Raw genomic sequence first — 14,194 nt, 5'->3', positions numbered from 1 at the left:
GAGGAGGAGTGTGGGATGAGGGCTCAGGGATAAGCCCACAGGGAACCTGGACCTTCCAAGTGAAGGGAATATGTCTACGGCCCAGAAACAAATATTCTGGAACCTCATGAACAGCAACAGAAATGAGGAACTTCCACTGGTCAAAATTTCAGCAGGTCCAAATCACCAAGCACTGCCCTCAGATTACTAATTAGTTTGCATACCACAGTAACAACAGGGGCAAGTGACTGCCAGTAAAGTATGTTTCTATCATGCGGGAGATAGTATCTGCTTAGCTGGAAGTCCTATTATATCAGAAGATTGTACGTCTCTGAATCACACAAGAGCTTCAGGGGCACCCAAACAACCAAAATAATCCTAAGAAACTGAGGTGAACATGCTAAAAGCCCAGGAGAGAGCAATTAGAGAGAAAACGGGATGTCAGCATTTAAATGGCAGGGCGATTGAGCACCCAGTGCTCGGTGGACGTGATGCTTCCAGAGATAAGGTGAAGGCGAAGTGACTTACCAGGGACAGATGGTGAACATGATTGGTGGCATATGGACCCCAAAAGGAAGTTCTGGACCTGGGAGACAGAAAGGACAGGCGGAACCCTCCACAGCATCCGGCCCCTGAACAGATACCCGAAGACTATCTGTGCATTTGAGGTTATCTTGAAGATAGTATTCAGACCACTGACTGGCCTTCTGATTACTCCCCATTTCTTTAAATCTAAATGCCATAAGATGCACCATTATTTTATGTACTAGGAAGAAAGAAAAACCCAACTGACCAGTTAAACTATGACACAGCGACTTTAAGACACATCTCAACTCTAGAGATGTGAAAATTGTGAAAATAGTGCATATTTTAGAAGCAAGAAATGTGGCAGATTGAAAGGGTACTTACGACCTGGCTGTTTTGAGAAGAGTTGCCGAAACCACTACACCACCTCCCCGCCCCCACCACACCCCTCTCACCAGCACAAAGAAAAAGGGGAACCAGAATGTAGTGCCACACGATAGAGGGAAAGATGAGAAGGAGGTAGATGCATGAGAAGGGATCCACAGACAGAACCGGCCCAGGGACAGATGGACTGCCTGTGAATCTCATTCACAGTCTCTGTGGAAGGTGGACTTGGCCACGGCGTGCAAGTCTTGGCCCACCCTTCTCCACTTACGTGGTGAGCTGATGCCAAGCTTGCAGCCCCTGTGGGAAGAGTGGCGGGCATGCTAGGCTTTTGAGGACATTTGCCAAGAGCTCACCTCCCTTGCGAATGAACCCCATTCCAGAGCAATCTCTTGCTGTGGCGCAGGTCCTAAAAGCAGGAGTCGGCTGCACAGGAAGTGTTTGTGCAAAGAATGAACCAAGTCTTCTCCCTCAGAAAATAGCTTCCCTCTGGTCTCCTTCAAGGGAGTTGGAAAGGAATGCTGCCCATTTGCAAATCAATAACTTACATTGGCTGCGTAGACAATAAAGCACAATATGTGATCCTAGAGGCCCATAATGGCTCAGTGTTCTAACATAATCCTGTCCTCCAAGAAGCAGACAGGAAAAAAGACACAGGCCTCCTGGCTGGTCTGCCCCATGCCTCACCAGGAGGTGGTGGTCTGTCTGCCTTTCTTTCTTTCTTCTTCTTTCTTCTTTTTCTTTTTTTCTTTTTTTTTGGTGGAAAATCAGAAGCTTCAGCTGCAAATGCTGCCAGGAGCCGATGACACTCGAACATTTTACCACTTCCTACTTTTCACAGCTATTTGCATAAGGGTTGTTAGAGAAATACCTGTACCAGAAGGGCAATGATTTAATGGAAAAAGCATTCTGATCATTCACTTTCAGCCAGAATTTCACACACTCGGAGGCACTTGACATTATCCTTGGAAACCAGAAGAGAAACAGCTGCCACGCAGGCCACACCCCCAGGGATTTCCAGCCTTTTTGATACAAGGGGAGTCGCAATGCAGAGATTTGTTAGATTCTGTGAAATCTCAGCCAGGACCAGAAGCTGGGAGACCAGGTAATAAAACTGATCTCCCTCACCCCTAGATCAGGCCCTTGCTCAACCCGCAGAGACAATAAAAAGGGCCTGTAGCTGGTGAACTTAATTTTCCCCTGAATGTTTTACTCCCGTTTAATTACTCTGAGTCTAGCAATGGAGCAAGAGCCCTGGGCAATGCAGAGATGACCTGAACTCCTGGGTCCCTGGGCACCATGCCAGCCAGGGCTCCGGGAATCTAGAAATGAGCCATTATCAATCCACTTGCTCATGCGAAAGCTGGACTGGGCACGCTTCTGCTTCCTCTCCACTTGTGTGAGAGACAATCTTAGGAACCTCACTGTTCCCAGCAGAAAAAGAAAGGAATCCATTGCTTTGTGAAAGGCAATCCCTGCTCAAACATGCATTCCTCAGTTCAAAGTTGCTGGAGAACCATTCGAATTGCCCACTCAACTTTAGGGAGCCAGCCTCAGTGGGAGGCCCCCATGCAAAGCAACCCACCAGATGAGCCAACATCTGACACATTCGGCTGTGGGTGTTCTAGATACAAATACAGAGCTTTTGCCTTTTACAAAGGCCAAATGGCATGCTGTTACGGGCAGTGGCTCAGCTGAGAGAGGTTTATAGGAAGCTGTTGCTGCTGCATGAAAAAAAAAAAAAGCTGGTGGATTTTGTGCACTTGCAATGAAAATCCAAACTTGAACCTGGAAGACGGTTACCTGATGGTTTGGCATCTCTCCTGGCCTAAGCACTCCAGCTCCAACCCGGGGATTTCCACACTTCAGCCCTACACTCTTTACTGGACCTCGCTCACAATTTGTTGGGCACACGGGTGTAATTGCTGGCAGCTTCCCCATTTGGACTGGGTTCCAGACGGTATCTGATTAGTATGTAGGAGTCTGTTTTGGCCATTTGGCCTATATCGGATGGTCCATCTGGGGCGTCTGAACAGCAGCTGTTAGGCAGTTTGAGCGTAGGGAGATGAACGTTCTTCCCTGTCTCCCTGCTCAGTGTACCTAGAAGCGAGGGAGGAACTTCCATAACCCACGAGGGCTGAGTGCCGCATGGAGAGGACTGGCAGTCTACACCTCCTCAAACTCAGACAGCCCATGAACACCCATGGGAAAACACATCTATTAAGCACCTACTGTGTGCTGGGCATGGGAAAGAGGGATATATATGAGATACAAGTCCTGTCTTAAAAGAACTCAGAGACTACTAGGAAGGAAGACAGGTGAAATAAGAAACAATAATATGACATAATAGATACTATAACAGAGCCACCTGAAATGTGCTAGGAAACAGACGAGGACTTGGTTAATTGTGTATGGGGCTGAGATCAGGGAAATCTCATTTAAACTGGCTCTTCAAGAATGAGTAGAAAGTTGACAGTTGGACTGAGACAGAAGTCAGAAACAGAGGAACAAGAGGGGAAGGTGAGTGGAGCCGGGGCTGTGGCAGTGTGAAGGCCCATATGTTCACTTCACTCAGCAGACCCTAGGAAGCCACCGACATGACTTGAGGAACAGAGTGACAATTGGATCTGAGCTTCGGAAAAATCAGTTTTCAGATGGTAAGGCTGGATCGGACAGGCAGTAACTAGAAGGAGGGGGACCAGTTAGGAGGAGGCTGCCATGAAGATTCTAGAGAATGAGGGTGCGGACAAGGGCCACTGCTGTTGGGAAGACAGAAAGGTCAGAGCATAAGAGGGGAGAAAGGCCGCCTGGGACCAACCTGAACGCTGCTGGGGTTAAAAAGCCTAGCGTGTTTGGTGTCTCACATCCAGCCTGCCAACATACCTCTCTCTGCCACATTTTCTAAACTTTCCTGATCCCCAGATATCTCCTGCCAGAATCTGAGCAACCTCTGGCTTCCAGCTCTACCTTTTATATCCTCTCCAGATCATCACCTCCCCTCGCCCACCACCACCATGCACACAGCTTCCAAACCTGTCATCCACCAACTGACAAATGCTGGGCCATGGAGCCTCCCTGTCTTCCCCTGCATCTCCTCAGGCTCTAGGACCAGAAACCCCAAGAAGGAAACGGGGTATACTCCCCACTGGATCCTAGCATGGGCCCATTTCCAAATACAAACAACAAATAATTTACTGGAGGTGAGGCCACCCTTCTGGGTTTACCTACTTCACCTGGTATCAGGAATTCCAAGATCCATCTGGTGTACCTTTGCCCCCACGTTCTGGACTCAAGGAATAAGGTAATCTTGGAGTCTTCTCAGAAACCTTTCAGGGATATTTTTCTGTGATCAGACAAATTTGGGCATGAGACAACAATCCTAATTTCTTCAGTAAAGTCCAGAAGGAATGCATCTAGAGTGGGACCAAGAGACCACTGAGACATTTATTAAAGAAAGTTCTCCAATTCAGAGATGACTTAAACACAGTGCTGAGGGCTGAGGAATTTGCCTGAGGCTGACTGACAGGAACATGAAATAGAGATCTGGAATACCTTGGCTCCTAGGCTCTAGTCTTCATGTCATGTCAAGCTTCTCTGGAAAGTACCTATTCTACGGCAAGTCCCTCATCCTGCCTTGGAAAGGGCCTTCAAAGGGAAAACAATGTACATTGTCATTCTGCAGCAATAACTATTAGAGTAGGGTACATCTTTCTTTGAAATTTTTACTGAGATAAAATTCATATAGCATCATCTTAAACATTTTAAAGGGTACGATTCAGTGGTTTTTATATATTCACAATGTTCCATAACGATTACCACTATCTAATTCCAGAATATTCACCACTCCCAAAAGAAACCCCATACTTCCCAATGAACCTCTTTTCCTAGCCCATGATAACTATTTTTCTACTTCTATCTCTGTGTCTATTCTGGATGTTTCATATAAATGGAATCATACACTATGTGGTCCTTTGCTTCTGTCTTCTTTCACTTAGCATAATATTATCAAGGTTTATCCATGTTGTAGCAGGTGTCAGTAATTCATTCCCTTTTATGGCTGAATAGTGTTACATTGTATGGATGTACCATTTTCTGTTTATCCATTCATCAGCTGATGGATATTTGGGTTATTTCCATCTTAAGAAATAACTGTGGATAGTGTTTCTATGAACACTGATGTACAAGTTTTTATGTGAACTTAGGTATACAGCTAGGAGTGGAATTGCTGGGTCATATGGTAACTTTATGTTTAACTTTTCGAGGAACTGCCAAACTGTTTTCCACAGGGGCTGTTTCATTTTACATTCTCACCAGCAATGTGTAAGGGTTTCTCCACATCCTTACCAACACTAGTAATTTCTCCATTTCCCCCATAAATATATACATTATAGCCATTCTAGTGGATGTGAAGTGGTATCTCATTGCAGTTTTGACTAATGACTAATGATGCTGAGCAGTTTTTCATGTGCAATACATCTTTTATGTTCTTGATATTATGGAAACTGAGATAAAAGGTATAAAGTCTTGGGCGCCTTTTCTTAGATGAAGAAGTGGGCCTGGTATACAAGCACAAAACTGACCCACATACAGATTGCAGCAGGGAAACCTAATATCCAACAGACAGGTTCCTTTGGTCAGTTCCTATGTGCAGGAAGCAAATGTGGCCTTGGGGGTAGGGTGAGAGTTGGGAAGGCTGCTCGAGCCCACAGAAGCTTTCAGATCCATCTGGGGCCCATCCTGCTGAGTTCCTCTTGCTGGCTATTGGGTCACATCTGTTTCTGTGGGCCTTCATGACTGCCTCCACCTTTACCATGGCAGCCCAATTTTGTCCACAGGCATGAAGGTGAAATTAATGAGGTTCTGAGATCCTCAGCTGGTAAGCAAATTGCAGGCCTAAGAAGAGCTGGGGAGCTAAGCATAAATGCCACAGGATGGATCCACCTCAGAAGCCAAGGGAGCAGATGGCCTGAAATGCCATCCAATGTCAGGGGTGGGCACTCACTGAAGCAAAACCCTCCAGTGGTACAGGGCAGCAAAGTGGCCCCTGGTTGACTGGTGCATGAGCACTGTGAGATTTTGAGCCACTCTGCCAAAAGCAAAGGCAGAATACAGGTGGGCAACCACCTTTCTGAAAGCAGGTCACTGGCCACCATAGCAAAGGGTGTTTACCGCAAGGGTGAGTATCCATGGATCGATGCTGCCTCTTCTTTTTCATTGCTGCCTTCTGGCCATTTCATCTCTTTTTCAGGGCCATTCCAAGAAATAGGAGGGGAAAAAAACAAAACAAAACCCACCAGTGCTTGCTTCCACAATTCTTGTAGAAAGATATAGTTGAGTGAGTCAGGTTGAAGCCAATGGATTCCTGCTCTATCTGTTACTGTTTAATAAACCATCCCCCAAATTTGTTGCTTAAAAGCATAATTTGTTATTATCTCTCACGGTTCTGTGGATTGACTAGACTCAGCTGGGCAATTTTTCCTTGGGATCAGACGTCAGCTGAGGCTTCAGTCATATGAAGCATCCTCTGGGCTGTATGTCCAAGATGGCCAATTCACATGCCTGGTATTTGATGCTGGTTGTCAGGTGGAAGTTCAGCTAGGGATGTCCACTGGAGTGCTTACACCCCAGGGGAGTGGATTTCTTACAGCATGGCAGCTGGGTCCCAAGAAAGAGAGTACCAACAGCAAATGTTCCAAGAAACTCAGGAAGAAGTTGCAAGACTCCTATGACCTAGCCTCAGATGTCACACGGTGTCACTTCTGCCATATTCTATTGGTGAAGTGTCACAGGGAGCCCTTCCCAACTCTATAAGGCCAGTATTAACTACCAGAAAAGACATCGTAAGAAAAGTATAGACCAATCCTTTATGAATAGAGTTGTAAAAAATCCTCAACAAAATACTAGCAAACCAAATTCAACAACACATAAAGAGAATTATACACCATGGACAAGTGGAATTGATTGTAGGAATGCAAGGGTGGTCCAATATACAAAAGGCAATCCATGTAATACACTATATTAATAGAATAAAAGACCAAACCACATGATCATCTCAATGGATGCAACAAAAGCATTTGGCGAAATTCAACATTTATGATAAAAACTCTCAGCAAACCGGGAATAAAAGAGAACTTCCTCAACTTGTTAAAGGGTATTTATAAAACGTCCACAACTAATATCATACTTAATGGTGAAAGATTAAAAGCTTTCTCTCCAAGGTCAGGAACAAGACAGAGATGGCCATGCTCACCACTTCTTTTCAATATTATATGGGAGATTCTAGCCAGGGAACTTAGGCAAGAAAAAGAAATAACAGGCATCCATATTAAAAAGGAAAAGTAAAACTATCTGTATTTGTAGATGACATGATCTTATATGTAGAAAATCCTAAAGAATACAACACACACATACACATTAGATATTGAAAAGGAAAAGTAAAACTATCTGTATTTGTAGATGACACAATCTTATATGTAGAAAATCTTATAGAATATGTACACACTCAAAACTATTAGAACAAGGTGAGCAAGGTGCAACATAAAAGAATGGTACACAAGAATGAGCAATCTAAAAATGAAATTAAAAAAAGAATTCCATTGGCAATAGCATAAAAAAAATTCTTACAAAGAAATTTAGCCAAAGAGGTGCAAGACTTGTACACTGAAAACTGCAAACATAGTTGACAAATTAACAATTAGTGTAAAGATCTTAAAGACATCTCATGTTCATGTACTGGAAAACTTAATATTGTAAAGATAGCCATACTCCCTAAACTGATCTACAGATTTAACACAATCTCTATAAGAATTCCAGCTGCCTTTTTTGCAAAAATTGACAAACTGATCCTAAAATTCATATGTAAATTCAAGGAGCCCATGTTGTTTCAAGCTGAAACAACTATGAAAAAGAGCAAAGTTGGAGGACTCATATTTCTTGGTTTCAAACTTATTATGAAGCTACAGTGTGGTATTGGCATGAGATAGAGATGTAGATCAATGGGATTGAACTGAGGTCCAGAAATAAGCCCTCATATTTATGGTCAGTTAGTTTTCAACAAGAGTTCCAAGACAATTCAAGGAGGGAAAGAATAGTCTTTTCAACAAATGGTATGAGGTCAACTGGATAGCCACATGAAAAAGAATAAATTTGGGCCCCTACTTCACAGCATTACAAAAATACCTCAAAATAGATCAGAGATCTAAATGTAAGAGCTAAAACTATAAAATTCTTACAAGAAAACTCAGGAGTAAATCTTTGTGACCTTAGATTAGACAATGGTGTCTTAGCTATGACACCAAAAGCACAAGCAACAAAGAAATAATCGATAAATAGGACATAATAAAAATTAAAAGCTTCTGTGCTTCAAAGCAAACCATTAAGAAAGCAAAAAGACAACTCAGAATGAAAAAAATAGTTGCAAATCATGTATCTGATAAAGGATTTATATCCAGAATATATATATGTGTGTGTGTGTGTGTGTGTGTGTGTGTGTGTGTATATATGTAAAATATATATACTATATGTATATATATAATATATATGTGTGTATATATATATTATATATATATATATATACACACATACCTCTTACAACTTAATAAAAATGTTGAAATAACCTGATTAAAACTTGGGCAAAGAATTAAAAAACTTTTCTCCAAAAAAGATTGCCAATACGTGCCAATACAGACATTAAAAGATGCTCAATGTTACCAGTCATCAGGGAAATGCAAATCAAAACTACAATGTGACACTGCTTCACACCCACTAGCACGGCTATAATCAAAAAGATGGACAATAACAAATATTGGCAAGGATGTGGAGAAATTGGAACCCTCGTACATTGCTTGTGGGAAGAAAAAATGATGCAGCTGCTTTGGAAAATAGTTTGGCAGTTCTTCAAAAAGTTAAGCATTGAAATACCATATAATCCAGTAATTCCACTTGTAGATATATACCCAAGAGAACTGGAAAAAAAAAAAAAAAGTCCACACAGAATCTTGGACACAAATATTCATAGTAGTACAATTCACAATAGCCAAAAGGTGGAAGTAACCCAAATGTCAACTGATAAATGGATAAACAGAATGTGGGGTATATTCATAAAATAGAATATTATTAAGCTATAAGAAGGAATGAAGTAATGATTCATGCTACAACATGGATAAACATTGAAAACATTACACTAAATGAAAGAAGTAAGATACAAGAGGCCACCCATCGTTTGATTCTATTTATGTGAAATATCTAGAATAGGTAAATCCATAGAGAGAGAGAGGAGGTTAGTGGTTGCTAGTGGCTGGGGTCAGGTAGCGGGGATGGTGGGTGACTGCTTATGGGTAATAACAATGTTCTGGAGTCAGGTGATGGTGTTGTTGGCGTAATTTTGTGAATATGCCGAAAATATGGAATTATACACTTTAAAGAGGTGAATTTTATGACATATGAATTAATCTCAATAAAGCTATTATTAACACACAGACACACAGACACACAGACACACAGACACACAGACACACACACACACACACACACGTGTGAATCACAGGGTCAGCCAAATGTCACACAGAGGGGACTACACTGGAAGGTGCGTTCTCTCCAATTTGCTACTCTTTGTGGAGGTAGCCGAGGAAGACCTGAGTGGTAAAACTGTGGTTTACCCTGAGAATGAGAGTCAGCTGGTAGAGTAGAAAGCACATGGTTAGTAGAGACAGGTAGATCCAGGTTCAAATCCTGACTCTGCTACTTATTAGCTGCATGAACTCAAGTGAAGTACTTCATTTTTCTCTGCCCCAATTTGCTCAGCTCTTTCTAGGCTGATAGGATGTAAAGGCTAATATATGCAAAGTGCCAGGTAAATAAATAATAGTTGTTCAGTAAATGGTAGTTCTTATTCTTAGTTCTGTCTTGTCGGTATAATTATTAATACTAGTGGTCCTTGCCAACATCCAGTAACATCTACCATGTGGCTTGGGAATTATCTGGGAATTTTTATTTTCCAAGCTATTTTGGTCCTCCAGGATACATCAGAGTCACAGAATTTTTGAGCTATAAGATTTTCCTAGAAATCACGTGATCAACATATAAATGACAGAAATGATAAATTAGCCTTAATATATACAGAGCTCTTACGAATCAATGAAAAAGATTGAGACCAATAGAAAACTAACTAAAAAACATGAAAAAGCAACTCACACAAGAATGCATGCAAGTGGCTAATAAATACATGAAAAATATTCACCTTCATTAGTAATCATGAGAGTGTAAATAAAAGATAACATTTGAACTTATTAAATCATCAAATATTTGAAAATCTTTAGTGAAGTATTGGCCAAAGTTCAGAGAACAGCCACTCTCACACATCTCACACATTCCTGATGGAGTGTGAATTGGTACAGTATTTCTAGAGGGCAATTTAACAATGAGTATCAAAAGCCTCAAAAATAGCATTTCTCTTCTAAACATTTATACTATGGAAATAATCATGAATGTGTGCAAAAATTTAGCTACAAGGATATTCTTTTATTGACTGTAAAATTATTTTTAATAGTGAAACAACCAATATATTCAACAGCAGGGAACTGGTTAAATAAATTATGGAACACATATACAATAGAATAGTTAATAACTTGGAACAATGCTCACCACAATCAAAACAATATAAAATCATCTAATTTTTGTAAATATTTTTTTAAAAAAGATCAGCACTGGTTAATTCTAGGTGACAGGATTATAGGCTAGTTTTTCTTCTTTTGTTGATGTGTATTTTCTATAGTGATCATATATCACTTTTGTATTAAAAATTTTTTTATTAAAAAATTAAAAAATATATATATTTACTCATATATTTACCTTAAAAATTTACTCATAGAGGCCCAAAGCCTCCACAAATGTCTGCTCAGGGTGCCCAGCCTAGAGCATACTGATTCTCAGCTTACTCAATATCCACTCTCTCAGCTCAAGTCCCTTCCTCCTCCGGACCAGAGTACGTCCTCAGGGGCAGGTCACTGCTCTTTGCTCCTCTCTGGGTTCCCTGCTCCAACACCCTACATTAATTATCACCCCAGGGAATCACACAGCCTCCATGCTCCCACCTGCAAGCTCCCCTCCAATCCCCAGAGCCCAGCACTGCCACAAATAAGAACTCTCCACAGAAGTTAGTCTGTGATTTCACTTCCCTGCCAAGGAAAGGGCAGAAGCCTCCCTGACAGCACCGTGACAGCTCATAGGCCCGGCCCCGCATGGTAACATGCATGGGGGGTGGCGGGTGGAAGAGGGTCCCTGGCAGGGAGAAGGGAGCTCAATCAGACCCTTCCAACCCACCTGAGACATGCTGTCAACTTTTCAAGGGCAAGAGGGTGAAGCAGCATGTCCTCCAAAATCTTCACCAAAACATCAAAACAGCAGGGCTAGGAGCCCACTGGGAGATGTGCTGGTCTGTGGGTCACAGGAAGCAGCCTCTCTCACTGGGTAGTTTCTAGCCTTTAGGAGGTGTGGGGTTGTTAACTTGGTTTCCTGACCCCTTCCCTCCCTCCTCCTCAAAGTGCGGCATATAGATTTTCCTCCTAAGTGAAGTGAACACAAATGATGGCTCCCTGAGGATATTCAGGCCCAGGTTGGGCTCTGGAGTCTGGGGTCACTTCCTCCCCACCCCAACACTTCTCATCTAAACTTACAGGAAGATCAAACCCAGCTGCTCCTCCCTCCCTACCCTCAACCCTTTAAATCGAGCCACCCTGATGGTGGAGGCAAGTTCACACACAATTTTTCATATTCTGGGGCTATACCAAGAGCTTTCAATGTTTCTTAAACTTCCATGTTTTATTTTAAAAATTAATGTAAATTTTGTTTTACACTCTAATTTTGCTCTACTATGTTTCATTAATTCTGAGCCATTCTCCCCCACCCCCACCCCCCACCACGACCACACTGTAGCATCTTTAAAATCAGGATGAATCTTTAAAATCAACAGTGGCTGTAGTTTAATTGGCAGCAATTTTTTTTTATTATTATTATTTACTATGAAATGAAGATAAAAAAAATAAAACTTTCCACTAGAAAGTACCCTGCAAGTAGAACTGAGGCTCTGAAAGATGTGCCAAGTCTGCACACTGCCAGCTCCCTGCTTAGGTCTCCAGTTTAAGGGCCATTTATTGATGGTGTTTCCTTCTGAGCCGTTAAGTCCAGTGGCATTCACAGCGCAGTCTGCCAAGGCACTGCGTCTTCTGAACAACGTTCCTAGTCTTCCCATCTGGGGATTCTCAATGGCAATGAGAGGAGATGTCTACTGAGCACTTACTATGGGCTGTGCATTGAGCTAAGTATTGTCTGTTCTCTTTTTTTACTCTTCCCAACAACCCTATGGAGTATTTGTGATTATCCCATTTAACAGATGGGAAAATTGAGACTCTAGGGGGTGATGTGACTTTCCTAGGACTGCATCGAAGCCAGGTCTCTCTGACTCAAGAGGCCTAGTACTGACCCCTTTGCCTCCTGACGAGTAGACACAGAACAAGTGTGGGGCTTCTGTCAAATATTCTGCGCCCTCCTGCTCCCTCTGTTCTCAGAAGGAGGGATCCATGACCCATGTGGTCTACCTGTTTAGAAAGTAGGCCTCGTTTGCCTGCAGGAGGGCCCCTCTCAGGAGCTCCCCAGCCTGCCCTCCTGGATCCCCAGCCTCTGTTCATGCCCTCGCTGGGAGCCCTGATGTGTAGGGTGAGCTGGAGAAGCGGATGAAGTCCGAGCCCAGAGAGGCTAAAAGTCGTTATTAAAAGAGGCTGAACGCAGGTCTCTGCCCCCAAGAAACTTCAGTCCTTACTCCTTCCTGTTGCCCTTTTCCTTCTAACGCATCTCTTCATTTTGGTGAGCTTTCAAACTCACCTTCCAACAACACCTCTTTCCCTTTGCTCTCAAATTCTGGCCCATGTTTTGCTCCTATAATTGAAGCGCAACCCAGCAGTTAACCTGCGGAAACCACCTGACTTCTTAGACATGCCCCCTCTGTCAGGCAACGATAACAGCTGCCACTTCCTGACTCTCAACAGTGCGCCAGCTCATGAGTCAGCCCTAACCCTCCCTAGGACCAACGCTGTTGTTAAAATGAGCAAGCTGAGACACAGAGAGGCAAGGTAATTTGCCCAAAGTCGCACAGTGAGGTGGCAGTGGGGCCAAGCTGTTAGCTAAGATCTGAGTGTAAAGCCTGTATTTTGCCTTCTCCGAGAACAGGCTCCTCCACTATCAATTATACACAGGGATGAGATTCAAAAGTGGCTTCTTCATCCAGTGTACCACGTTATCTGTCTATCTCTGTCTCCAGGTAAAAAGCCTGTCATATCAGCAAATCATGTCAGCAGGGCTAGATTTTAAAGTGGTTTTACTATCTAGGCTTCTCTCTAACTTTCTACCCCAAACCAGGGAGAACTTTTCCTCAAAGAAGTTTTAAAAGTGTAATGAACTCTAACACCAAAATTCAACTCTTAAAGTAGCACACACATTGGATGCTGTCCCATGTAGCTCACACCATGGTTACATCTGGGTGCATGCATGTCTCCCCCACGAGCTGTAAAATTCTTTAAACACTTTTGTTTTGAAGGGATGGGGAGCCATGTCTTTGAGGAGGAAGGATCTCAGGAAAGCCACAGAATCCATTTCCAGAAAACGTGTGCACACACAAAATATGCCCTTATGCTTCCAAGAGTCTTCATGCAATTGGAGGGCTTTGCACATCACACAAGTCAAGAGTCACTATTTTGTGTCCCTCCCAAACCCCAGCAGAGGGCTCTGTGCACAATTAATGCTGAATAATTTTGTTAAGAAGAAATGCCACTACTTCTTTCTTCTATTCTTCCCGCCACCATCTTTGGTCAGAAAAGATGTAGTTGTTCACTTCATGACACTTCCTGTGAGGCACTTTCCCATTACTCCCTCCTAAGGTCTCCATACCATCCTCCCCTTGTTCTCTATGAAGTTCTCACACTGTCTTGTCTTGTTCTAGGCCCTGAACCTTTGAGCCTATTCTCAGGCCCTGTGCCATCCACACCCCACCTCCCGAGACCTGCCTGCTGTGGTCTGAATGTTTGAGTTCCCTCCAAGTTCACAGGTTGGAATCCTAGCGCCCAGTGTGATAGTGCTAGTTAGTAGAGCCTTTGGGATGTGATTTGAAGGAGCCTTCAGAATGGGATTAGGGCTCTTATGAAAGAGACCCCCACAGAGCTCCCTAACTCCTTCTGCCATGTGAGGACACAATGAGAAGTCTGCAACCCTGAAGAGGGTTCTCACCAGAATCTGACCATGCTGGTGCCCTGACCTA

The 14,194-nt window shown here is 42.9% G+C and overlaps 1 protein-coding gene across 6 annotated transcripts in view; it reads right to left on the bottom strand.

Moving 5' to 3' along the window:
- The window catches only part of ATXN7L1 (ataxin 7 like 1), a 219,884-nt gene that overhangs the window by 186,386 nt on the left and 19,304 nt on the right, over positions 1–14,194 (bottom strand). Inside the window, exon 1 of one of the 6 annotated variants that reach the window (XM_023537977.1) lies at positions 1,245–1,324. The exons of the other annotated variants lie outside the window; for them this stretch is intronic. Coding sequence (XP_023393745.1) covers positions 1,245–1,266 — 22 coding nt within the window. The 5' untranslated portion in view covers positions 1,267–1,324. Of the gene's footprint in view, positions 1–1,244; positions 1,325–14,194 lie in introns of those variants that run through there. 6 annotated transcript variants of the gene reach the window in all.

This window comes from Pteropus vampyrus, unplaced genomic scaffold (assembly GCF_000151845.1).
Source record: "Pteropus vampyrus isolate Shadow unplaced genomic scaffold, Pvam_2.0 Scaffold208, whole genome shotgun sequence".
Taxonomy (NCBI): Eukaryota; Metazoa; Chordata; class Mammalia; order Chiroptera; family Pteropodidae; genus Pteropus; species Pteropus vampyrus.
The sequence above is the reverse complement of the archived record's forward strand: the minus strand, read 5'-3'. Positions and strand labels throughout refer to the sequence as shown.